At 47.3% G+C, this 24110-nt stretch overlaps 1 protein-coding gene across 2 annotated transcripts in view; it reads left to right on the top strand.

Moving 5' to 3' along the window:
* The window catches only part of LOC101803785 (solute carrier family 23 member 1), a 30581-nt gene that overhangs the window by 4642 nt on the left and 1829 nt on the right, over nucleotides 1-24110 (top strand). Inside the window, exons 2-12 of one of the 2 annotated variants that reach the window (XM_038170549.2) lie at nucleotides 5373-5452; nucleotides 8766-8912; nucleotides 10248-10405; nucleotides 13399-13558; nucleotides 15003-15184; nucleotides 17492-17612; nucleotides 17944-18100; nucleotides 18285-18538; nucleotides 21453-21617; nucleotides 22345-22453; nucleotides 23361-23456. In XM_038170549.2, the coding sequence (XP_038026477.2) occupies nucleotides 5399-5452; nucleotides 8766-8912; nucleotides 10248-10405; nucleotides 13399-13558; nucleotides 15003-15184; nucleotides 17492-17612; nucleotides 17944-18100; nucleotides 18285-18538; nucleotides 21453-21617; nucleotides 22345-22453; nucleotides 23361-23456 (1603 nt within the window). In that variant the 5' untranslated portion in view covers nucleotides 5373-5398. Of the gene's footprint in view, nucleotides 1-5372; nucleotides 5453-8765; nucleotides 8913-10247; nucleotides 10406-12282; nucleotides 12407-13398; nucleotides 13559-15002; nucleotides 15185-17491; nucleotides 17613-17943; nucleotides 18101-18284; nucleotides 18539-21452; nucleotides 21618-22344; nucleotides 22454-23360; nucleotides 23457-24110 lie in introns of those variants that run through there. The other variant, XM_072036063.1, reaches the window with a different exon arrangement.

Below are 24110 nucleotides of genomic sequence, written 5' to 3'. Positions count from 1 at the left end.
CTGTGGAGCAGAGCAGGGCTGGGCAGGTGATCTCCTTCGGCGCTGCTCCACCACAGCAGCCTGTGAGGCAAAATGCAGCTGCCAAAGCTGGCTCAGAGGACCCCGCACCTGCACTCAAGTTCTCTGCTGGTCTATGGGGATTCCCACTTAGGGATAAAGCTTTGCTTAGCCAAGGCGGTGTTTTCCCCTACTTTCTCCTGTGCCCCTTTGAACCTTTCAAATCCCTGCTCTGTAAAAGTGCCCCTCGCATCCTCCCACCCGCATGGCTGTCCTGGAAGATTTTCCCCTCTTGTTGTTGCACTACACCTTCAAACCCAGCACCCATCATCTGCAGGGGCTCTCCCATCTCCCATCCCACATCCTCACCAGGCCAGGCTGCTGCCAGCCCAAGGGGGTGGCAGACCTTGTCCCATCCCCATGCCCTGCCTCCCCTCACTCTGGTGCTCCTGGCCAGAGAAAGCAATTCCTCCCTTCCCCTGGCACAGGCAGCCAAGCAGAGGTGTGCTGCCGTCAGCACAGCACTGTGAAACTGAGGAGGTGTCTCCTTTAATCTCCTGTCAGTGTCTTGGCCCACACCCTCATACCAATCTCCTGATTTTGGTAGAGCCTCCATCAGCTCTGCGGTTTGTTGTTGTGCTGCTTTGACACCAAAGACCACCAACCTAGAGAAGGGCAAACACTTTTCTTCTGCCTTGAGAGACAAGGATGTCTGGAGGGGGGTGATGGAGGAGTACAGGTAGATGAACTCTGAGGATAACCAGAAAAGATTATGTGGATTTGGTCACAGCATGCCCCAGGGTATGGCTAGGCATGGAGTGCAGGTGGGGCAGGGGAGGTGAGCAGGAGCTCCCTTTGCCATAGGGAAACACTCATCCTCTGTGACTGACACAGTGCCATGGCAGCAATGGGGTCCAAGACCCACTCCGGGAGTAGGGCTACAGGTCCAGCTGGAATAACAGCAGCAGGAGGAAAGAGGAAGAGAGGGGTCAAGGCAGACTTGCTGTGGGAGCTGGGTGACTGTAGGGCTCGCTAGAAAAGAGCTGAATGAGCTTAAGCATTGCACAAAGCACAGGCGGTGTTGCTGCTTGACTAGAGCCTGTGCAATTTCACCGTGACGCTTGCTTTTGTTTGCACAGGAAAGTGGCGACAGGAATGTAGATGTGTGCCTCGGTGCCCCACTTGTCTTCTTGTCCTTTGGACAAGGAAAGGCAACCAAGAGAAGTGGGAGGGGAAAGGTGAGCACAAAGGTAATCCTCTGGCTGGGACTCTGCATGTGGTTCCTAGCAGTGCCATACAGATCCAGTTTCAAAAGTAGAATGAAATGATCCCCGACTCTTTAAGAGGATTTATTTTGGTCATGGTTATCCCCCTGTTGTGTTTTAATCTAACATCCTTGCAGGTGAACTTTGTTGTATAACCCAGGTACATTGCAGTGTGTTGCATTGGTTGCAATTAAGTGATAAGATCCTATTTCTGATAGGAAATACTGTCTGCAGTCCAGGACTAAAGCACTGTGTTCCTCCTGTCCCGTTAGTGAGCAGTGCAGAATTTTACCCCAGAAGCTGAACTTCCACAGCCAAACACAAAAGTAGTAATTTCAAGTCAATGAACACAAGTGAGCCTATTTTCTTGCAGAAGGTTTCACGGACAGAAGGACATAGAGGTACTTTGTGACTAAATTACTCACTGCAATTCATTTGCATAGCTCTCTTGCTAGTTCCTCCTTTGTGCAAACCAACCAGGGCTAGATTTGTGGAAGAATGAACCATTCTCCTGGGAGATGTTTCCAAAATTTCCTCTTCTATATCACATTGCTTTTATTTCATAGCTCCAAGTTCCCTCTAAACCCACAATTTTCCAGCTGAGACAATGTGAGAAGTTTGTGGCAACACTGTGGATGAACCTGCCCTCCAAGCAAGGGGCTTGATGTGAATCACCAAATCTGTGCTTCCCCACAGGGAGGGACTCATCTCACTGAGCTTCAGACACCTTCGTCTGTGCTAGTCTCTCTTGGTTTTTGCATGGTTCAGGAAAGAAATGGCACTTTCTTTACCTAGCCTATTTGGGACTCCTATTTTAGGATCCAGTGGAAGTTTTAGAAGGGCCTATTGAATTCAGAGGAAGCTCATGTATAAATGTCTGCATTGCAGATGGGTAAAGTTGGTAGCAGGTCCCTTAGCCATCACAGCAGTCTGTACCCTCTGGCAGCAGAGGGAGCTGCCAGCACGTTCAGATTTGTCACTCCACAGATTTTGGGGACAATCACACATGGCAGGCACTTGCCACATCTGTATCTACCTGTATGGCTTGGAAGGAACCATGCTGGTGCCACTCTATCTGCAATTTGGTGGGGACACCTGTCTCTTAAAGAGTGCAGGGAGCTCCTCGGATGGCTTGTCTCAGGATGGCTTTATAAGTTGATCCCTTGCGAAATGCTTCCTGGAAACGATTTGGAGTGTCAGGGAGAAATGTAGCACAAGAGAGAAAATGACCCTGTCAGGTGAGTCTGGACACAGGTGGTCCAGGCTCTCTTTGTGGGTACAAAGACTTAGGGTCAAGACTGAAGGCCTCAGCTGGGTCTCCCATGTCCCCAGGCTTTTCCTTGATTAGCAGCTTTTAACGGTTGATTAGCTTCTCCTGTCCCCAGGGGCATAAGCCCAGACAGCCTTCACTGTTGTGAGCAGCTGGCCAGGTAGCTTGATGGATAACACGATATGCCAGACAGAGGAGCCTAAAGGGAATCCATACCAGTTTTTGGTTTCATTTTCTCACACATCCTGAGTAAGTTGAACAGGTGGATGCCTGCCCATCTATTCCTAATAAGAGCCCCCACAATTGATTAGGCTCTATGAATTTATGCTGTTACTAGGTCAGCATGCCTCTTTGCTAACTGAATAATTCCTTGTTCCAAAAAACACACCATTTATTTAATTTATTACTACTCCTGTTGTATATATACAAATATACACGAGTACATCTACAGATGATCTACACAGGCATTTGCATGCTGCAGAGACTTCCTACACCCATTGTTTATTTCCAGGACGTTCTGGGCTGAGGCTTTTCACGCGGTCTCCATAGATTTCTACCTCAGTGTGTACATTGTCCTATTTCATAACCTTCTTCTAGATTACTGATGACAGCATTAACCCTTCTTTGGCCAGAGGCTGATACTGCTAAACTGTTCAATCCTACTCTGATGTCCAGGCTTTCGGCTACTTAGGATTTATTTCCTGCATTTTTTCATGGAAACCTGCACTCTCTTGGTGTTCTTAAAGTTCATTTTTGACACTGCAGAGTTTACCAGAATACCAAAATTATTATTATTATTATTATTAATTTTAGAATAGGAATTGTTGTTACTGATGCTTTTTTAATTATTATTTTCCCCCTAACATGCTAGCCTAGATGACACAGGCAGCTAGCCCAGATGACAAGCATTGTAATGCACCTTCCACTTTGGGTTGTTACGTAGGTTTGCATGCCAAAGAGATGAAGAAACCCTGATTACTGAATGCCATTTTAAAAGAAAGACTGGGGAGTCACTGAACAGGTGTTAGACTGAAATTACGAGATGGGAGATTTCTTTTGATGCAAGGTCTTTTAAAAGTTTACTGGAAAGACAGGGTAACCCCAGAGGAATATTGTGCCATGGCTTGACAAAAAAAAAAAAAAAAAGAAAAAAAAAAGAAAAAAAAAGCACAAAGAGAGAGATTATGAGGCACAAAGACTGGCTGATTCAGGAGAAGGGTGAATGGAGGATATCAGAACACACGGATTTAGATGGCTGCTCCAACAACTGCACTGCATCCATCCATCAAGAAACGCAAGCAGGAATGTACTTTTAAAAAAGGAATGAAAAAAATCTAATGCTCCTTTTCTTAGAGCTTTGCAACAGTGCGTTCTCACTGGTACTGTGTAATGGACACTATCAGTATATATAGTGCCACATGAAACTGCAGATATGCAATGAACTGCAATCATGCAGTGCACTGGATAACAAGAGATGAGCAAGTCTGTAAAACAGTGGCTTTGTGCTGCTCCCTCTAATGGGAATCAATAGAGTTGAGGGCAAAAGTGTCTAGGCTAGTTTCACCAGGGAGAGTTCTCATTTGCTGCTTGCAGAAAAAATGTGGTCTCATGCCAAGATCAGTGGGGCTGAAAATGCTCTCCCCCCCCCGTGGTAAAATTTTGTGGAGATCCCTATATATCAGGGGTTCAGAGAGGAGATCTGGCAAAGCCATGAATGTCTGATGATTTTGATGCCTTAAGTTATAGCTGTCCAGCTCATAGCTTCAATGATGATGTTTAGGGCAATGCTGTCTTCCTCTATAATGCAGTCCTGGTCTGAGGAGAAGGCCTGAGAATATCACTACTCTACATAAGAAACAGAGAACAGAGCTTATTTCTGCCTGGAAACCTGGAGATGTTCCCAATGGGTGATCACTGTGTGCATGCAATAGCAAGCTCCTCTTCACAGGAGCTCTCTGCAGTTGGGCTGGGAAGTTCACTGCCTTGGGGAGCCATTAAATTAAATAGGTACTTCATCTGAGGAGGGCTGGGGAGGGGTAGCTAGGATAGCTTGATAAGAGCATTAACACTGTTTGCTGCTTATTAAAATAAGGGAAACTGTGCTTCAAGTCATCTGATTATCGCCATTCAGCCAGGATCCTTAGTTGAATGGAGATAATCAGATGACCTGAAGTAGTCCTTTTCAAATCTTATTTTTTTTTTTAACCTTTCTGGTGTTGTCTTCTGATGACTTGCTTGTTGGTTTCTGTCTTAAATAATTTCCCTGTAAAAGCCTAATTCTTTTCACGCTGTAATAGGATTATCATGCAAGATGACTACATTTGTACCTTAGCCAAAATACACAGCGATTTACATGCAGAATAAGTGAAACCATCTAGAAATTGAATTTTCTAAAGACCAGCATAAAGCTCTTCAAACAGACCCAACCCACCTGGGAAACGCAAGTTGCTGTTGAATCAGTAATGAAGCAACAAGTTTCAAGGCTGTGCCAGGGAAAGAGAGAAATGTCTCACCTCTCTGATACCCCCTCGCATCTTTACCTGGAGAGGAAGTTTTTCTGTCGTCAGTTACTGATTCACTCAGCCCAGGGAAGGGCTGCTTTCCAGTTTGGTTTGAATGCCGGTCCCCTAATCAGCTGGAGAAAAGGAGTCACTTATATAAGCCCAGGGAAAGAAAACACCTCTGCGATACTGCTCACATGAAGACCGAGGGCTGAGCACTGGTTTACTCCTGACGTCCAGCTTCTGCATCTGCTCACCCAGTTTCTTTAGGGCTGTATTGACCGGGACGAGTGGCAATTTGGGAGGTTTCCTTCTTTTTACTCCTCTTTCTTTTTCAAGGCAGTCGGTGAAGAAAAGTGGAAGGCATGACCCCCTCCTCAGACAGAGAGCTCAACGGGCTAGATAACCCCAGCTTTGTGGTGAGTCTGCTCTTCTCTGACGGGTAATTCTTGCATAAATTGGTGTGCTCCCTGAAAATGGAGGAGAAAGGGAAAGTCAGGGGGGTTGGACTGGATGCTGGGATGCTTGTGTGTGGTGAAGGTCTGTCTCAGCTCTTTTATCGGCAGGAATTTGCGGAATGATAGCCTAACTAAAGCCTGCTGCTGCTGCAGACTCAGTGCAGTTTCTGCTCTCTGGTGCCCTTCTCAGTTCTTTTCTTTCCATTATTTCTAAAAGGATGGAGTAGGTGAATGGCAGTGCAAGTATATCTATACTGAAAAGGAAGAGAGCTGGTGGTTCCTGGTGCCGGTGTCCCCGGGTAGAGGCATTTATATATTAACTCGTAGAATTACAAAACAAATTTAGCCTGCTGAAGAATGTGTTTCTTTGTCTTCTGGATCTATTTCTAGTGAGGTAAACTGTTGTAGAGGTGGGTGAAAAAGGGTTTGGGGAGTCAGCAAGGGAAAGCACCCTGTAGATTTATAGTGGGATAGTATAAGCTGTAAATGATGTGTGAATTCAGGGGTATGCAGTGCACAGGAAATACTGGGGGCTATAACAGAACCACAGGGCAAGGACTTGGGGCACAGCAGCCCCATTCCTATCTCATGGCAGAGGTTGCCTCCATTAGAAACAAGGAAAGCTGCTTATATCCTGACAGCAAGGGTCAAAGAGTGGGGTCCTGCAACTGTCCCACACCTTGGTACAGACCACCCAGCTGGGGGACTTTGGAGGAGTCATTTAATCTCCTGGTGTCTGAGTCTCCCATTTCTCAAATAACTTTTGGAGATCTTGCTGTGAGCAGTGGAGGTGGAGTGCTGTGTGTGTAGCTGCAGGCAGAACCTCAGGGCAATGCAGAGGCTTGCTTTCACTATTGTTAATGATCTCCATTTCTACCTATTCTGCCATAAAGCAGATCAGGCTGTGACTGCCTAAAGTTTGAATTACCACTGTCTTCTGCCTGTGGTTCTAGCAGTTTGGTTTCTGACCACCTTCCTGATGCAGCACGCAAAGGGCATCTTCGGCCTCTGGCCCCAGGGGAGCAGCCAGGCTGAGAACCACCAGGAGCAGCTACAGCAGCTCCTGCAAGGGCCTGTCCCTGCCCCAGACTGCTCCTGCCTCTTCCTCCTCCCAGTGACTCAGCATCACGGGATGGCTGAAGCTGGCAGGGCCCTCTGCAGACCACCTGCTCCAACCCCTGCTCAAGCAGGGCCACCCAGAGCAGGCTGCCCAGGACCACGTCCAGGTGGTTTTTGAAGATCTCCATGGAGGGAAAGTATAAACACTTTCTGAGCAGCCTGTGCCAGCGCTCCATCACCCACACAGCGAAGAAGTGCTTCCTGATGTTCAGGTGGAACCTTCTGTGCTCCAGTTTGTGCCCATCACCTCTTGTTCACTCAGACATTGTCTCCTGTCCTGCCTTGTCCTGTTATCTCTGCTTCATCCGTCTCCTGCTGAGCCCTGCTTGCTCCCCTCCAGCTCCCGGGGAAGGCCAGGCACTCGTGATGATCATGCGAGGTTGTTACTGGCACAGGCTCTGCCCGGCTGCCCTGTGCCTCCTGGCTAACATGGGAAAAGTTGCAGTGAAAGGAAAGGAGCTTACTGCTGTCCGCCTAGCTTAGGATTCATCTACCCGTGGTGTTATTCAGGAGTAGCTGTCCCCAAATAACTTCCTGCATGAGCAGTCTTAAATACCTTGCTGTACTTTGTGTTAATCCACAGCTCATGCCCTCCTGTTCTGAAATGAAAATGCCTCCATAGGGAGTTATTGAGGAACGCCTTTTGCTCTTGAAGTTCATGCCTGAGCTCAGTTTGAATTAACCCTGCCCTCGCCTATCTGTTTTGAAGGATGTGTGATGACCCCAGCCTGCCTTGGCTGGATAAACACACCGTGTTTTAGAAGGTATCAGATAGCACATTTCTAACAGCGTGATCTTAAATGGGGCAGCCACAGGTCTTGCAAACTTGGAGATTTCAAGCCAGTGATGCTGTCCTGCAGGGTTAATTGGCCACATCTGCTAATGTACAACTGAATGTAAGATTAAGTCCCCGTTCCCTGACCATGGTGTTAGCTCCAGCAGTAGGTAGGCCACGAGCACACACCCTGCTTTGCTGGGCCTTTCAGAGTCCTTATATTCTGGCAGGACTTGAAGGACAAAAGAAGAGAAGAGGAAGAAGAAGTTCGGTGCTAACAAAGTGGTTGAGTTTCTCCTGACAGCAGGTTTGTTTGCCTTGTGAGTGTGTGCACATGGCTTTGTGTACATGCATGGGTGGGATGTGTGTGGAGTTCTGCATGAGGCGTCTGTGTGTGTGCACGTCTATGCACAGAGGTCAGGGTGAGGTGGAAGGAGAAGCAGAAAATTGGGGGCATTTACTCAGCTTAAAAACCGAGGCAACTGAAGCAAAGCAATATTTCGCTTTCCTTGGCAAAGCACATCTCTGCACAAACAAACCCTGTGAGGCGTACAGCTCCCTGGGGAGCCCTGGGGCTTCTGGCTGCCTGCGGGGGGATCCAGGCCTTCCTGGGGAGCTGTTCTAGACCCATCACCTCCCCGAGGCCCCGTGTCCCCAGGTCATTTCCCCATCCCCGGTGCTGCCCCTTGCTCAGCAGCACAGGGTGCCGTCCCCATGGCAGACAGCCAAGCTGGGCAGCACCCGGTAGCCCCTGCTGGGGATGAGTTCCCCACCCAGCTTCTGCCAGCTGGCTCTTTTGAAATGGACACCGGGACATCATGGTCTTTGGTTTCGCCTGGTTCCTCCGTTTTAGAGAGGTGTCCTGGGTTATATCCAGCACAGGTGTGCTTATGGAGGCAGAACACTTGTAAGGGCGTGTGTGAGATCAGGAAAATAAGATTTAAGAGAAGGAAATGAATACAAAAAAGGCTTCCACTCTGTAATGGGTCAAATTGCTTCAAGATATTTTATCAAAAGAGATATTTGAGTGGGCCGGAGAACAGGGGACAGTGCAAGATTCATGTGTTAATCCACTGCACACTCCTTCGTGCTTCTGGTCACAGTTTCTCCATCCTTAGCTACTAACATGATACTAACATGCTTTGTCCCAATGTCTTTTTGAGGCTGACATGCCCCCAGATGTTTCTCCTGGACTAGACATGTGTATATAAGCATATAAACAACTTCCCTATGTGTTTTTACCTCTGTTTTAATTTCCCCTCAGTTGCTCTTCTTTCTTCTGGCCTTGTTGAATGCTACATACATGGGTTTGCCACACGACATGGAGCATGGCTGCAGGAGAGGCAGCTGTGGCTAATGAAGGGTCTCTTTGTTTGCCAGGGCGAAGATGGGAGCCACCACTGCTCCTTGCCGGATCCTGCTGCCCATGGCCCAGGGGACATTGAAGTCAAGGGCCGTGACAAGAAGCTAGCCTACACCATCACAGACGTGCCCCCCTGGTACCTGTGCATCCTGCTGGGCATTCAGGTGTGACAGGGATGCAGGCAGAAGGTGGGGGGATGGAAGGTTAACAGTTGTTCAGAGGGTTCATGGGGGCAAAACCCAAATTTGGGAGTGCTTTACGTTCCCCAGGTGCTACTGGAGCTATTCTGGGCTGGATCTTGGTGGACTTCTGGTCCTTCCCACGGCTGCCTGAGCACTGATTGCTCTCCTTGTGCCAGCAGCTGCACCCTGCCCCGTGAAGTGCAGATGGAAGGCAGAGTGCCAGGACCAGAGCCAAATAGCTAATAAGAACAGGTCAGATACCTCTGCTGAAGCCGGTCAAATGGCTAAAGACATGTGAGCTTCTGCCTTACCACTGCAGTAAAAGCTAACCAGAGGAAGCAGGAGAAGGGTCCACACTGCTTTGGCCACTCCATGCCCAGGTGTGTTAAATGCCTCAGTGCCACACAAAGCCACCGGGTGCAGAGCCTCAGAAAAAAGAGATCTCACAGTGATTAAGGAAATGACGGACTGTGCTTGGAGCTTGGAGGACATCTTGTACTTTGTTTCCTTCAAAGGTCATCTTAGAGTTAGAATGTATAAAAACAAGGTTTTATGAACACACCTGAGTCATAATTTTAATAAAGCATGCCTCTAATGAGCACAGTGAGTTTCTGAGTGCCACCAATTCCACCACTGTCATCCTGTACTATGAGTAAGAACTAGGAATTGCTACCAGCTGAAGTAACCTGACCTTGCCCATTGTTCACCACAAATAAGGTTAATATTTAAAGTGAAAATAAATCTGAACAATTATTTGTACATTTAGTTATTAAGCAAAGGTCATCATTGAAAATATCTCTTTGACTCTTCTGAAAAACACAGTGCCTGATTTTTCCATTCTTTGGTGTCAATTTTTTAAGACTATTCGTAAGTGCACTGTGTGAGAAAAGCAGTTGATAGCAAAGAATGGACAACTCCGATTTGCTAACTTTTTATGTTATCAGTTGTGGTGCAAATGAAATGAATAGAAACATTTGCATTCACCTCACTTCCTGGAATAGCATCCCCAGCAGCTTTGTTTGCAGGGCTGGGGATAAACTGTTTGCATCTGGCAGCAATCTGGGGTATTCAGAGGACTACAAAATGTCCTTGGGCATGGAAAGTGGGAGAAGTCTGTGGGAGTGGATTGTGGTTCTTGTAGGTACTTTGGAACAGCCCTTAACAGAACATTAAAGTTGTCAAAAAAGAGAATGGGTGGTGCTAGTGTCACCCAAACACAAAAGCGCTAGGTACTTTCAGACTTCCCTCAGCAACACAGTAATTATATATTGCCAGTTCTGTGTCCTTCTTCACCCAGTCTTTCTCTGTGGCTCCTAGCATTTCCTGACAGCCATGGGAGGTCTCGTAGCCGTCCCACTGATCCTTTCCAGAGAGCTTTGCCTCCAGCATGACCTGCTCACCCAGAGCCACCTGATCAGCACCATCTTCTTTGTCTCGGGCATTTGCACCCTGCTGCAAGTCCTCTTTGGAGTCAGGTAGGCCAAAGGCAAGAAATGGGATATGCAAGAAAATTTATAGATGCAATTACTACATGTTCAGCAACCAGCTTGCTTTAGAGTTATCTGTTAACAAGGGTCATTTGCTACCCTTGGGCAGTCAGGACACATGCCAAAGTGTACTGCAATTGCTGTACCTGACAGTTTTGTGTGGCTACCTCACTGTTTGACATCTGCATCTCCTGGAAATTGATGCACCTCTCATTGGGCTCATAAGGTATTGGCCATGATAAATAATAAAACATTAAAACATTCAGTAAGCTGTATCTGCCTCTTCCTTATCAGGGATCCTCCAGCTGCAGCAGGTCCCTTTTGATCTCATTCTGGGACACAGTCCTTGAGAAATTCTAGGGCAGGGGATGATTGGGAGAAATGGGAGCCCATCTGCCACCTTTAGGGACACAGAGAGGAGCAAAAGCCACACATTCTTTGGCTTTCAAATCTGAATGACCTGGTTAAAAGTCTTCTACCAGCAAATCACAAAATGTTTTTTACACTTCCTGTATCTTTCCCCAGGGCAACTTTTCCATCTCTGTCTGTCATAAGAAATGGCTGTAGATGACACCATCCCCAGAAGTAGCCCCACCAAAAAGAGTCTATCTGGTTCTTCTGAGTTTGATTAAATTCAGGTTAGGTGCGTGGTCAAAGTGGGAGCCATTCTGGTGATTCAGACCAGAGTCCTCCCAGGCCACCCCCAAGATGACTATTGCCAGCCCTGATTGTAAGGTGTGAGCACATTCCCTGTCAGAAGGGTGGACTCAGCTGGAGGAGGGATGGTAATCAAACCAAGCCTGTGGAAAGACTTGGAAGCACTTTTTTTTCCCTCCTTTTACTGCTTTCTCAAAGCCTTTATTAGCTGATAACCATGAGTCACCAACATGACTGGGAAAACAGTAAATACAAAGTTGAGGAGATGCTTCTTCCTGGAAAACATCAGTGTTACTGTCCGAGGCCCTGGGGAACCCTCAGCTAAGTGCTCTGCATAGCTCATGGTGACCATATTTAAGAAAGACTGATTTAGAGAAGAGGTGAGAAGAGGTACAGAGATGACCCATTAACGTGTTATGGGGAAGGGAGACAGCTCATCCTGTAAAGGCAACGTGAGTGAGATTGGTTGGTTTAGCTTTGCCAAATGGTGGCTCAGAGGGTCTGGCTGCAACCTACAACTGGTGTGGGAGGGAAGAGGGGGCATCAGGCAAGAAGAAACAATTACAGCTAAAAGCTAATGCTGGCACATGAACAAAGAGATAGGAACTGGCCATGGAAAAGGGGATGTTCCTTCCAAGAGTGAGTGCAATTTGGCAGCAGCCCTGCTGAAGCAGTAGCCAAGGGAAAACCCTGACCCACTGTAACCTGTAGCTGTGTGAAAAAACATGAAAAAGCAGTGATGGGTCACTACCCTAGCAGCTCCTGAGGAGACACAGGTCACTTGTCGTTATGGTGAGCCCCCTTAGATGCTTGGGTATCCTGCAGTGATGATCAGAGCATAACATCTTCTCTAAAGCTGCAGCTTTCCATCTTGTAAACCCTGCGGCAAAAAACTCCATGTGCCCCATATGCATCACCTCAGTACCCCATCTTGCCTTTAGTCATAGGATCATAGAATCACAGAATGGTTTGGGTTGGAAGGGACCTTAAAGCCCATCTAGTTCCAAATCCCTGCCATGGGCAGGGGTGCCACCCACTAGATCAGGTTGACCAGAGCCTCGTCCAGCCTGACCTCGAACACCTGCAGGGATGAGGCATCCACAGCTTCTCTGGGCAGCCTGCACCACAGTTCCAATTAGCCCACCCACACCAGCACCAGCTGTGTAACAGCTTCAGGGGCAATGCACCAGGACCTCAGGAGCTAAAAGGCTATTGTTAATTCAACAGTGGTGGTGCTGGGCCTTCTGTGACTTTTGCTTATTTGTTTGTTTTTGCCTTGCCCAGCAAAATTCTTTGAAGGCTACAACATATTTGGATGGATGCCATAAATAAGTAATCCATGGATGACTGATGTGCAAATATAACTTACTGGTTAAGTTCTACCAGTGCTCTGGTTATACATGGCATGACTATTTGCAGTGGTATAAACGTTTGTTTTAGGTGACAAAGGAGTTGTGCTCTTACAGCTATGCCACCTTTCATTTTCCTGTGCTTTCTGGTGAATGGTGAAAATGCTTCTGGTCCAGGGAAATTTGTGCCCTGCAAAAGCATTCATGTGGATTGCTGCCCTGCTGCTTTTCTAAGCAGGTGCCACAGGAGTTTCTGGGGCAAGGAGAGGTTGCTCTGGGAGCTGCTCCTAGGGATGTTTCCTGAGCAAATGAAGCCAAAGTGTCTTGGGGGTTCCTCTTGGCTTGTTCCAAGCTCACTGCCATGTCCATTCTGTTCTAGTGTCAGTGGAAATGAGGCAGATGGGTTAGCTTTAAAAAACAGTCTAGTAAAAGTTAAGTCACAATTTCCAGTGACACCAGCCTGAGGATGGTTATGGAGTGGCAGCAGCCAGCATATATTTGTGCTTGTGTTTTTAAGCTGGTTGTGAAGAAAAATGAGGCATCTTAAGTGAACAGAGAAAACAACTGGATATTGGTGGGATTTGGGCCTAGGTCAATGCCAAACTTTTCTTCAGAGTCTCACTATCTTTCTTCCTTGCTCTTCTCTCCTCCTCCAACTTGTTCTTTTGGCTGTTGTTTTAGCACATGCACATAGTCACACCTTAGGAGGACAATTTTTCAGTAAAGAAGAGTTTGACTCCAGAGCCAATGTGCCTTTCCATCGTGGCTGTTGCTCTTAAGTACAATGGGCAGCAATTCCCAAGCACTGTCAGTGATAGAGACTTGCCAGAACAATTCAAAAGACATGGCCAGTGGCCACGAGCAGACTGATTATTTTTTTTTTTCCAAAATATTTTGCTTTTCTGTCTCTCACCCTTACGGAACTGAGATTCCAGCATTCTCACTTGTCAACTTTTCCCTCTGTTCTCCTTCCAGGTTGCCTATTATTCAAGGAGGGACTTTTGCATTCCTGACCCCCACCCTGGCCATGCTGTCTCTCCCCAAGTGGAAGTGCCCTGCCTGGACGCAGAACGCCACTCTGGTGAATGCCTCTTCACCAGAGTTCATTGAAGTCTGGCAGACACGGATGCGAGAGGTATATTGCATTTTCAGTGGCACCTCTTCTTTATTAAGGCTGTTTGCTTTCAGAAAAGCACCTCAACATGGCAGGGACATCAGTGCTGGGAATGCTCCATCCACAGTGGACCTCACTCTGTTACAGCTTTCCTGGTGTTTTCATAAAATGGAATCACAGAATGATTTGGGTTGGAAGAAACCTTAAGGATCACCTGATTCCAACCCCCTGCCATGGGCAGGGACACCTCCCACCAGACCAGGCTGCCCAAAGCCCCCTCCAGCCTGGCCTTGAGCACCTCCAGGGATGGGGCACCCACAGCTTCTCTGGGCAGCCTGTGCCAGGGCCTCACCACCCTCTGAGTGAAGAATTTCTTCCTAATATCTACTTTAAATCTTTCTGAGGAAGGAAGACAGGGAAGATGTTTCTAATGAAGGGACCTTGTCTGTTCACATGAAACCTAGTAAAAGAGATGGAAGGGCAGAACTTACTGTAAATATTACAGTAAAATGTGTTCTTGGGTAGTAAAAAGAGAGGAGGAAGGGTCAGAGATCTCATTGTCTTATCTTATATCTATTGCCGTTTCAGGGTAAGTGACTAAATTTGCCTCTGTCAATCTACACCAGGGTGCTTTGCAAAGTATTTGGGAATTGTGAGCTCACAAAGTATTTGCTGTGCAGAGCAGCATACCATCCCTACTGATATGTATAAAATCTGTTCTGTCATAAGGACACTGTTATCTTTCCTTTCAGGCTGGGTGCTTCATCCCCAGCCCCCTGTGTTTCTTTTCCCTTTGGAGTTGGGATAAAAGAAGGTGCTCAGCACTGCAGGGGATTCAGCCTGGGTTTATCATCAAATCTGCAAAGGCAGAGAGCAGCCTCACCCTAGAGTCCCCTAGCTGGAGGCGACAGGAGCAGCAAATGGCTTTTCAGGCTACTTAAACAGTGATTGTCAAACACAGAAACAAGGTGATAATTCAAGGTGATAATTGTGTCCCTGGAGGGAAACTGATAGAAAAGAGAGGCTGTCATGACCCTCCTGTCCTACAAGAGTGCTGAAACTTCCCAAGCCCTTCCCAGCTGGGAGGTGAGAGGAGGCTGTGTCTCTACTCCCACTTTCAGAGCAAGAGCTTTTTTCCTGCATTTTGGGGGAGCAGAAAGAGGGTGCAGGGAAGCTGCTGCATGCTTGGATGGTGCAAAGGACAGGCAGGAGGAGTCTCTGGAACAAATTAGCCCTGGTGAGGACTAAATCCCTCAGCCAAGGTGGGAGTTGATGTACTGGCAGTTGATGTACTGGTACGCATGTCCTACTCAGCTGAGCCATGCTGTAGCCAGCAGGAGGGCCTCTGAACTGGTCCATCTATGGAGTCCAAGCCTGGCTCTCACACTGGTTTGGCACTGACCTAAAAAAAGGCTTAACAGCTGGAGCTCCATTCACCCTCTGCTCTCTTTCTTCATTTTTCCAGGTACAAGGAGCTATCATGGTAGCTTCCTGCTTTCAAATCTTAGTTGGATTTTCTGGCCTGATTGGATTTTTGATCAGATTCATCGGGCCCCTGACAATTGCCCCCACCATCTCCTTGGTTGCACTACCTCTCTTTGACTCAGCTGGAGATGATGCTGGGCAGCACTGGGGCATAGCCTTCATGTAAGTCTCACTTCCCCTTGTGAAAACCGGGTGTACACAAACCACCTACCTCAAATTTGAAACCAGGGGTTACAACTGGTAGCAGGTTTCTCCTGAGTTCAAGGTTTATTTGTTGAGCATTAACATCCAGCAGGCTTGTGCAAGACACCAGCATGGTGTAGTTACCTCCCGAAGAACTTAGAGACCTCAGCAACACCAGCAACAAAGCAAAACCAAAAATTGATTTAAAAGCATCTGATATAATGAAAACCCGAAGTTCATAGGTCAATAGAGAAACAAGTCTTTCCTGTGAGTCATTGCTGAGGGCCTCTCTGTTGTATTTGTCTATCTATGCACACTATCTTACACACCCATTACTTAAATTAAAAAGATATTTCTAAAATAACAAAGTTGAGCACCCAGGGTTAGGTATTCCTCGAGTTAGAATAGCTGCTGCTTCTTGACTTGTTTTCACAAGAGGAAGAATTGTTTTCTCCACAGAGGGCCTTTGGGGCTCTGGAAACGTCCGCGTTGTGTGGCTTTGCACCCTTAAGAGCTTTCTTTCAAGGCTATCTGTGTGTGTGCCTTTGTGCATGAGTGTACAAGTATGCTTGGTGGCAGAAGTTTTTTGGAACTTCAGAAACAATTTCAAAAAATAGAAGGTCCACTGCACGGTTCGCCTGCAGGTTTAGCACTTTCAGATCTATAATACAGAGTTAAGCTCAGGCTAACATAGCAGCAGATTCTTATCCACTGTAAGGACTCCCAATGGTTTGCTAGTGCTTTCAGAGCTGCCTTTGGTGACTCAGGGGTCAGGTTTGAATGCAGCCCTGGGAAGGCAACGTATTGTTGTAGGGTCACGATCCAGCCCCAGACGGGGCTTCTGCTCCCAGCTCCACTGCTGGTTGTGTTCTGCCTGCCCACACCTACACTCTCAGGCCCCAAATGGTACCTCTCTTCTCCACCTCCAGATCCTCACCTGACTGATCTCTTCCACCAGCACACCATAAGACCCCAAACCCTTCCTGTCTCCCTGCTCTCCAGCCTCCTCTTCAGCATTGTTCTGTTCCCTGATCCCGTCCTTTCATGACTCAGACTCCTTTGCCCCAACCCGATCATTGTGCTCTGAGCCATGTGGGTTGTGTCCTCTTTTGCTGGCTCCTCCATTCTCCATTGGTGCTGTTAGGGAAAGGCAGAAGGAGGTGGTGGAGATGGCAGAAGACATGAGCCCTGTTCTCTCAGCCCTACTGTACAGCCCCCACCACATCCCGGAGCCCCCATAATGGGCAATACCCATTGTTGCCTTGAGAAACTGGGTTAGCGTGTGCTCACTTGCTCACACAGTGATGGTACATACACAGTTCATCACTTGGCAAGGCCTGGAAACATTCCTGAAAAAAAGCTCCTGATCTTTACAGCCTGCAAATGCTAAAGTCACACATGTTTATGCCGAGTATGTGGGACCTGGGATGAATGATCGTTGTTACAGACTGATCATACTTGAGCAGAGTTTTGTGAGAAAGAGCAATATGTACCTCCCCAGAGGACAAATCTTACTAAACCTCAAATCTCTGCTGTGGGTCACAGGCAGACCTTACCGCTGCTCAAGGCAAAATGACCTTCTCAACGCAGGCTATACTATGCCTATTTCCTGAACATCACTCTTCTAAATAGGTTTAGGATATATTCCTTCAGAAATATTTGGCCTGAGGCAGTTGTTTTCCATGGAAATTTTCATCCCGAATGGGTAAAGTTAGGCAGAATTATAAGCAGCTGAAAATAGCATCCGTTAATGGAATGTGTCAGGCAACCTGAATAATAAGCAGTGACACCTACCAAAGATAGACGAGTGCTCTGCAGTGATTCATCAGGGTGCTGAGCCCCTTTGTGCAAATGCACAAAACGTGCACTGATGCAGCCGGTCTGGGCTCTGCAGCTTTAGAAACCAGGAAGGGAAACTGGTTCCCCCTCCGATGTTCTGTGTCCAGTCACTCAGTGAGTGCTTTGAATTACGACTGGTAACCTTTGGCTGTATGCTGTGGTGTGTCTTTGTGCAGCTCTGCGCTGCTGTTGCCAAGAGGTTCAGTCCCACATGAGGGATGGGAGAGGGGCTGCACCTCGTGGCCACCAGAACAAGCCCTTGGTAGAGTATGTCCAAAAGCTCATTTTGCCCCAGCCTTGCTGGAGCCACCCTCCGGTGCTGAGAGCCTGTTTATGAGGTCCTCTGGAGTCCTGGGTCTTTGGGTAGCCAGTCCTTCAGTTAATGTGGGGACAGGTGGGCAGCTGGGCACCCATTTTGTCTCATGGTCTGGTTTTCCCTCCTCCCAGGACTATATTTTTCATAGTTCTGTTCTCTCAGTACCTGAAGGACATCCCAGTACCACTGCCGTCGTACCAGAGAGGCAAGAAGTGCCACTTCTCCCCTGTCTACCTCTTCCAGATCTTCCCGGTACGTTTGGGTTCCTGGTCACCAGTCTGGCGTGGCGGAGGGACCAGCCTCACCCAGCCCAGACTGCTGGGGCTGTTCCCACTCGCTTCAAGGGGACTGAACACTTCCTGGCACAGGCTGTGCTGCGAGGGGGCAGCGGGGAGAAGGTTCCCATCGCCCTGCTCACGGGGTGGAAGGGAGGGCTGGGCCCCTTGCTGTGCTGTCCCTCTCCCTCCATCCCACGTGCACGCACACACATGCATGGGGAAGGGGTTGGACTCATCCCAGACCCTGCCCGACCTCACCAGCGATGCAGGTGTGCCCTAACCAGCCTGCTGACTGTGATGGGCAGGTGCTGCTGGGGCTGTCCCTGAGCTGGCTGCTCTGCTACGTGCTGACAGTGACCGATGTCCTCCCTGGGGACCCCACCGCCTACGGCTACCTGGCACGGACGGACACACGTGGGGACGTTTTGTCTCGGGCTCCCTGGTTCCGGATCCCTTACCCAGGTACCACGGTGTGACCCCGCACCCCTCTCCCCCATCTCTCGCTGCTGCTCCCTGCCTGGTTCATGGCCACCACGGGGAGATGAAGTGCCAAAAATGAGGCAAATACCCACAAATGCCCTCATCATTTTTTCCCCTCAGTAGATTTCAGAGCAAACTGAGCCTGAACCGAGCTCTGTATTTGCAGGCCAGTGGGGAGTGCCAACCGTCAGCTTGGCTGGGATATTCGGCATCCTCGCGGGGGTGATCTCCTCCATGCTGGAGTCCATGGGGGATTACTACGCCTGCGCCCGCCTGTCCGGCGCCCCGCCGCCGCCGAAGCACGCCGTCAACCGCGGGATCGGGGTGGAGGGCATCGGCTGCCTCCTGGCTGGGGCCTGGGGAACGGGGAACGGCACCACGTCCTACAGCGAGAACGTGGGGGCCCTGGGCATCACCAAGGTGAGCCTTGTACGGTGCGGTGACTCCGGTGCTCTCGGCCTCCTGCAGCTCCTCCCCGGTGCGTTTATGGGTGTGTTGTGTGTAGGGGGATAGACTGGAGCTGGGAAGCAACCTTAGCCCACCTCTGAAGGGACTGCATCCCGAAAATGTGCCTGCTGCCTACCTCAGGGTGCTGCCAATCATGTAGCACAGGTTGTTGTTCCCTCTTTCATTGCTCATAGTCTGTGTGGGAGAAGTACAAGCTGCCGTTATTCGTGGCTCCTGGCTTTGGCTCCTGTAAGACTAAAGGGCAGTTTGTTACTGACCTACTCTGGAAATGTCCTAAGGACTGGATTTATCAAAGACTATCTGTCTACCTACCTGTCTGTCTGTCTATCCATCTTCCTTTAGATATCTTTAAAGAGGAGAGGATAAAATGTGGTGCCAACTACTTTATGTTTTTACTTCCACATGAAGTTTTGTGAATTCCTTGAGTATCTTATTGATCTTATAAGGAAAACAAATTTCCAGAGATAGATAAGCTTTAGCAATCAGATCATAGATTTTCACTAAGATTTATAGCTAGAGGATGGGTACATCCAGCAACCACTGGAAAACATTTTAAAATAATTGTCAAACAAGCTATGTCATGTCAGCAGAGCCATGAGTCTGTAAATGAATGCAGAAGTTGACTTATGGCTCCCACTCTGTGTTATTAGTTATTTCACTGGATTTTATAAACCTCAGTCACAATTAACCATTTTTTACAGTGTTTGACCTTGTCACCATGAGGTTGGTACATACTGACCATACACCTAAGCCTGTTTCATGACATGTGGTTTGCTGATGTGATCATAATGCAGAAGTGATCAAACCCATAATTATTGGATTATAGGACAAGCCTTCTCCCCGTGTACCCCAAGCCCTTCAGACAGACATGCCATCCATGCTGATTCAGCAGAGAGAGTTCCCTTAGATCCCACCTCTGCTCACCTTGTGACTTAAGAAACCATCTCAGTCTTAAATCCGACTCTGGCTGGGATAGATGGTGATGCTGAGAGCACAAGGCAGATTCCATTTCATTTGGTTTTTACATGGGAAATATATTTTTCCATCACAAAAAGAAACACAAGGGACTCATTTCCTTTGCTTAAACACAGGTGTCCAGCACCACCTGAAATGTGTTCGGGTATTTCAGATATACACAGGGGCTGTCAGGTAAGGCAAAGGAGAAGCTGCCAAAAACTGCCAAGATCCAACAACTTAAATGGCACCAGACACTTGTGTTTAAGCTACTGGATGAAGCCCAACATGCCAGTACTGAGCTCTCACATCCAGAAAATAAGAGGACAATTTTAAGGAGGGGTAAAGATCTCAGAATCACCATATATGTAGCAGAGAACTGCGCTTTCTTCAATCTTAAGAAGGAGAACCAATTTTCTTGTTTTCCTGACATAATTGAAACAAACTCAAATCTAGAGGCTTTAGAAGCAGATGCTCCCAGTTGTGGTATCAGTGGATTAGTTAATTTGCCTTTAAGGCCAACTCCATATATTGGGTAATTTGACGTTTCACAATTTTGGCAATTTAAGAATCTGAAGCTTTATTCTAATCCTGGAACAAATAGCTCTTCTGGCTTTTATTAAATTACTGTTTTGATGGTAATGGTGTCCCAAGGTTTTAAGCCAAGGAATATAAAAAGTGCACCTGAAGGCAATGCATGATTTTATTTTGAAACTCCCCACCAAATCTCATTCATTTATCTTTCACAATTAAGTAATACTTAGTATTTCGTAAATATGTGCCTTTAAAGTATTTTTAAAGATATTTAAAAAGAGACACTACTAGTTACTGGGAATGTTTCTGTTGAAAGCATTTGTAAAATACCCTTGAAAGAAAAGTAACATTCTTCAGATATTTCAATGGAAGGATTAAAATAATTAATTGAATTATAAATTGTTTGCAGAGGATTACAGAATTTCTCAGCCTAAGACTTGAAAACTGTAAATCTTAACGTGATTCTTTAAGCTGTCCAAGTTTTGGTGTGGCAAGGCCTATCTTGAATTGAAAGTCTAATAAATATTGCTGCTTTTCTGTTTAATTTCTGCAATCCGTAAATGTCTCTTTCATCCCTTTGTTTGGCAGATGCTCTCTTTCTTCCCTATTCACATACTCTAACAGCTCTGAATGAAAGGCATGGCTCGGTGCTTCATCCTCTCTTAGCTGTAGTGCCAGACTAAGAATTGACCCCCTGGCTCTTCCCAGGGAAAAAATGAGAGAGAGCTGCTTTTATTGAAGCTAGATGGGTAGGGGGCAGACCAAGAGACTTCCACACTTCTGTAGATGACCATGGAAAGGATCTATTAGATCCAAGAGCTCAGGATGGAAGCAACCAGTGTGGCCAGCTCTTCTCTCCCACATTTTGTCCCCTGGGAATGGTGCAGGACATCTAGTTGAAAGCCATTTTTAGATAGAAATCTAACCCCTGGTGGAAGTGTTGTTCAGTGAATTAATTGGGTGATTGCAGCGCCAGCCTGGGGGTACGCCAGGACATTTCTGGGCCGGAGCAAGAGCAAAGCGGTGTGAGGGAATTACTGTGCTCTGAAATTATGGATAAGCTTTTTGTTTCACAGCAAAATGTTTAAGTCCTGGCAGCAATAAGGAAGATAACATAAAGTACATAGGTGGGGATCCCTGATTGTTCTCAGAGTGCCCATTATGATAAACATTTCCTAGTCTGCAGCTACAGGGACTTTCCACACGGTGAGAACTTCTCAGCTCACCAGTGGCTGTGTCCAAACCTTGGCACTGAAGGCAACGCCAAGTACTTCAGTCAGAGGCGCAAGCCCTGCCTGGCAGCTCCACACTGACTGGCGCTGCCACCCTCTGCCTCGCTGTGCCAGCCCACGACTGCCTCCTCTTCCTCTTGCCCCAGGTCGGGAGCCGCATGGTGATCATTGCCGGCGCCTGCACCATGCTCCTCAGCGGCGTCTTCGGGAAAGTCGGGGCGATGTTTGCCAGCATACCCACCCCTGTCATCGGAGGCATGTTCCTTGTGATGTTTGGCATTATCACAGCAGTGGGGATTTCCAATCTGCAGGTATGAGCTGTGTGCATGCTGTTTCATCCCTAGGGTAGATGACTTTGGCTCCAGGCCAGATTCTTACCAGCCTAAGTCAGACGTAGCTGTGCTGTGGCAAATGCAAACATTTGTACTGGCAGTTCCTCGGGTGAACATGAGGGCACACACACACAGAGGCTAAATCACAGACAGGTTCCTGGTTGGGAAAGGGCTTGCCATCAGCTGGGGCAGCAGGATGACTAATACCTAGTAGTGCCAGGGCTGCTTGTTCCAGTAACATGGTTTATCTCAAGGCAGCTCTTATCAGCAAGGGAGGCATTTCTGCCACTGCTCCTATAGATGATTTTTCTCCATGTCCTATAGTAATGTGTATTTAGGGGACAGCCCTTCGACTAGAGGGCACAAGCTGGGCAGGAGGCTTCAGTAGAAGGGTTCCATTTCTAACTCTTCCAGCAGTTTGCTCAGTGCTGATGGCTGAATCACAGCTTTTCCCAGTGTCTCAGCTGGAGATCATGGAGTGCTTTGCCATCTGACTGCATCTGCCCTATAAAAATGCTAGTGTGTGCCATACACAGTTTTGAAAGCGTTTGCTAATTTTGGTTCAGCTCTAAGCAGAGCTTCCTGTTCTAACACCTGTCATTGGGTTTGTGCGTACATCTGAGCATGGCTCACTAACACAACAGCAATCCCCGGGTTTTGGTAATTCCAAATGGCAAATAGTAATGCATACAATTTCTCTGTGCAGTACACGGATATGAACTCCTCCAGAAACATCTTTATATTTGGATTCTCTATATTTGCTGGCCTCACAGTTCCCAACTGGGCAAACAAAAATAGTGCACTGCTAGAAACAGGTAAGAAGTGATAGCACATTGTTATTTTAGAAACAGTTTCTGTAGCACAGAACTGAAGCAAAGACTGATCCAGAGAATTTTTTTAAATGCATTTTTTTCCATACAAATCTCTGAAAGCTGTGCTTTGACTGTTGACTGTTGCTTTCTGGGAGTGCTGTTCTTGTCCTCTGGTCTGATACACAGCTCTGCTGTGGAAATACCTGTGACTGCACCTTGACAGATTCTTGTTGGGCTAAGCACTGCTGATCCAAGTTCACTGTGCTGAGATTTCTGGTCCTCCAACAGTTGCTCCTTCCTTGTGTCTCATGTAATTCATATCTTTGTCACAAAGGCTATAGTGTCATCTCATAAGAGCCCACCCATCCTAGGTGGGCTGTTGAAAAGGCTGGGACCACAGATCTCATGCTCTCTGGACTGTCAGATACTCCATATCACTGGGCGGTTTTTCTTGTGTGCATTAGCCCTCACAGACAGACATCACACCTGATTAATTGTGGTGAAGTCCCATGCTAATTTTCCCAATATTTCTTTGGGAACTGCAGCTCATATTTTTGTAGGGAACTGCTTGGCATTATGTCATGGAGATGCAGAACCTTTTTGGAGTAGAAGAAGGATTTTGGGGGGATAGTGCTGTGATCTGCACTGCAAATAGGCTCTTAACTTATTTCTGAGTCATCTGCTGCTCACTTGCAGCTGGGTCAGTGAATAATTATGCAGAATAAAATGATAGGTTTGAAACTGGCAGTGAGGTCAACTTCCCTCCCAATGCCAAATCTCAGGCTCTGCTTTTGGATTTGCAAGTCTTGCCTAAACAGCCATGCAGCTTGCAGCCTCTTGGCACCGGCTATGTTGCTGGTTGAATATGTATCTCTTTGCACCACTATCCAGAGCTTTGTTTCTCTGCTAGGTATCATCCAGCTGGACCAGGTGATCCAGGTTCTGCTTACCACTGGCATGTTTGTGGGTGGACTGCTGGGGTTTATCCTGGATAACACCATTCCAGGTAGGATTTACTGAAATGAGCTACGCTGCTTGTTCAAGCCTGCCCTAGCGTTCGTTTCCTAGCATTTTTTGTCTTCATTACCACTACTCTATGGGTAAGAGTTGTGATAGCAACCATGAAACACCACGTCACTGAACTCCTCCTGGAGACGGGTGAGGAACAGGAGAGACAGGGAGCCCATCAATGCAATGGTATCTGGTTGCAAAAGGGCAGCCTATAAGAAAATGACTTGTTTTTCAAGATTGACACAGTTTAAGGAAACGTTTATTTAGGAAAATGTCTTTTATGGAAAATGCTAGCCTACAGTCATGTTGAAAGGAGAGAGAAAGGCAACCGTGGGGAAACTGGAATAAATATTTCTTCCCTAGTTCTAGGCAATGTGCTAAAGTGTGCCTGCTTATGAGAGCTACTGAAATTGAGGCTGAATTTCTATCACAGCAGGGGAAAGCAGCAGGAAAGGCTGATGACCAAAGTTAGGATATAGGACCTGCAGTTGGCTCTCACAGTCAGCAAAGACCCTATGATTTTCATCAAGCTCAGGGAGGAATAGAGGAAAATATCAGTTCTGATGCAAAAACAGAATAGGAAGGGCACTCTGTTAACCAGGCTCTTTTACTGACTCGAATAACTGAAAAGCCAATATCCTTTTGGCTC

This window comes from Anas platyrhynchos, chromosome 1 (genome assembly GCF_047663525.1).
Source record: "Anas platyrhynchos isolate ZD024472 breed Pekin duck chromosome 1, IASCAAS_PekinDuck_T2T, whole genome shotgun sequence".
Classification (NCBI taxonomy): Eukaryota; Metazoa; Chordata; class Aves; order Anseriformes; family Anatidae; genus Anas; species Anas platyrhynchos.
The sequence above is the reverse complement of the archived record's forward strand: the minus strand, read 5'-3'. Positions and strand labels throughout refer to the sequence as shown.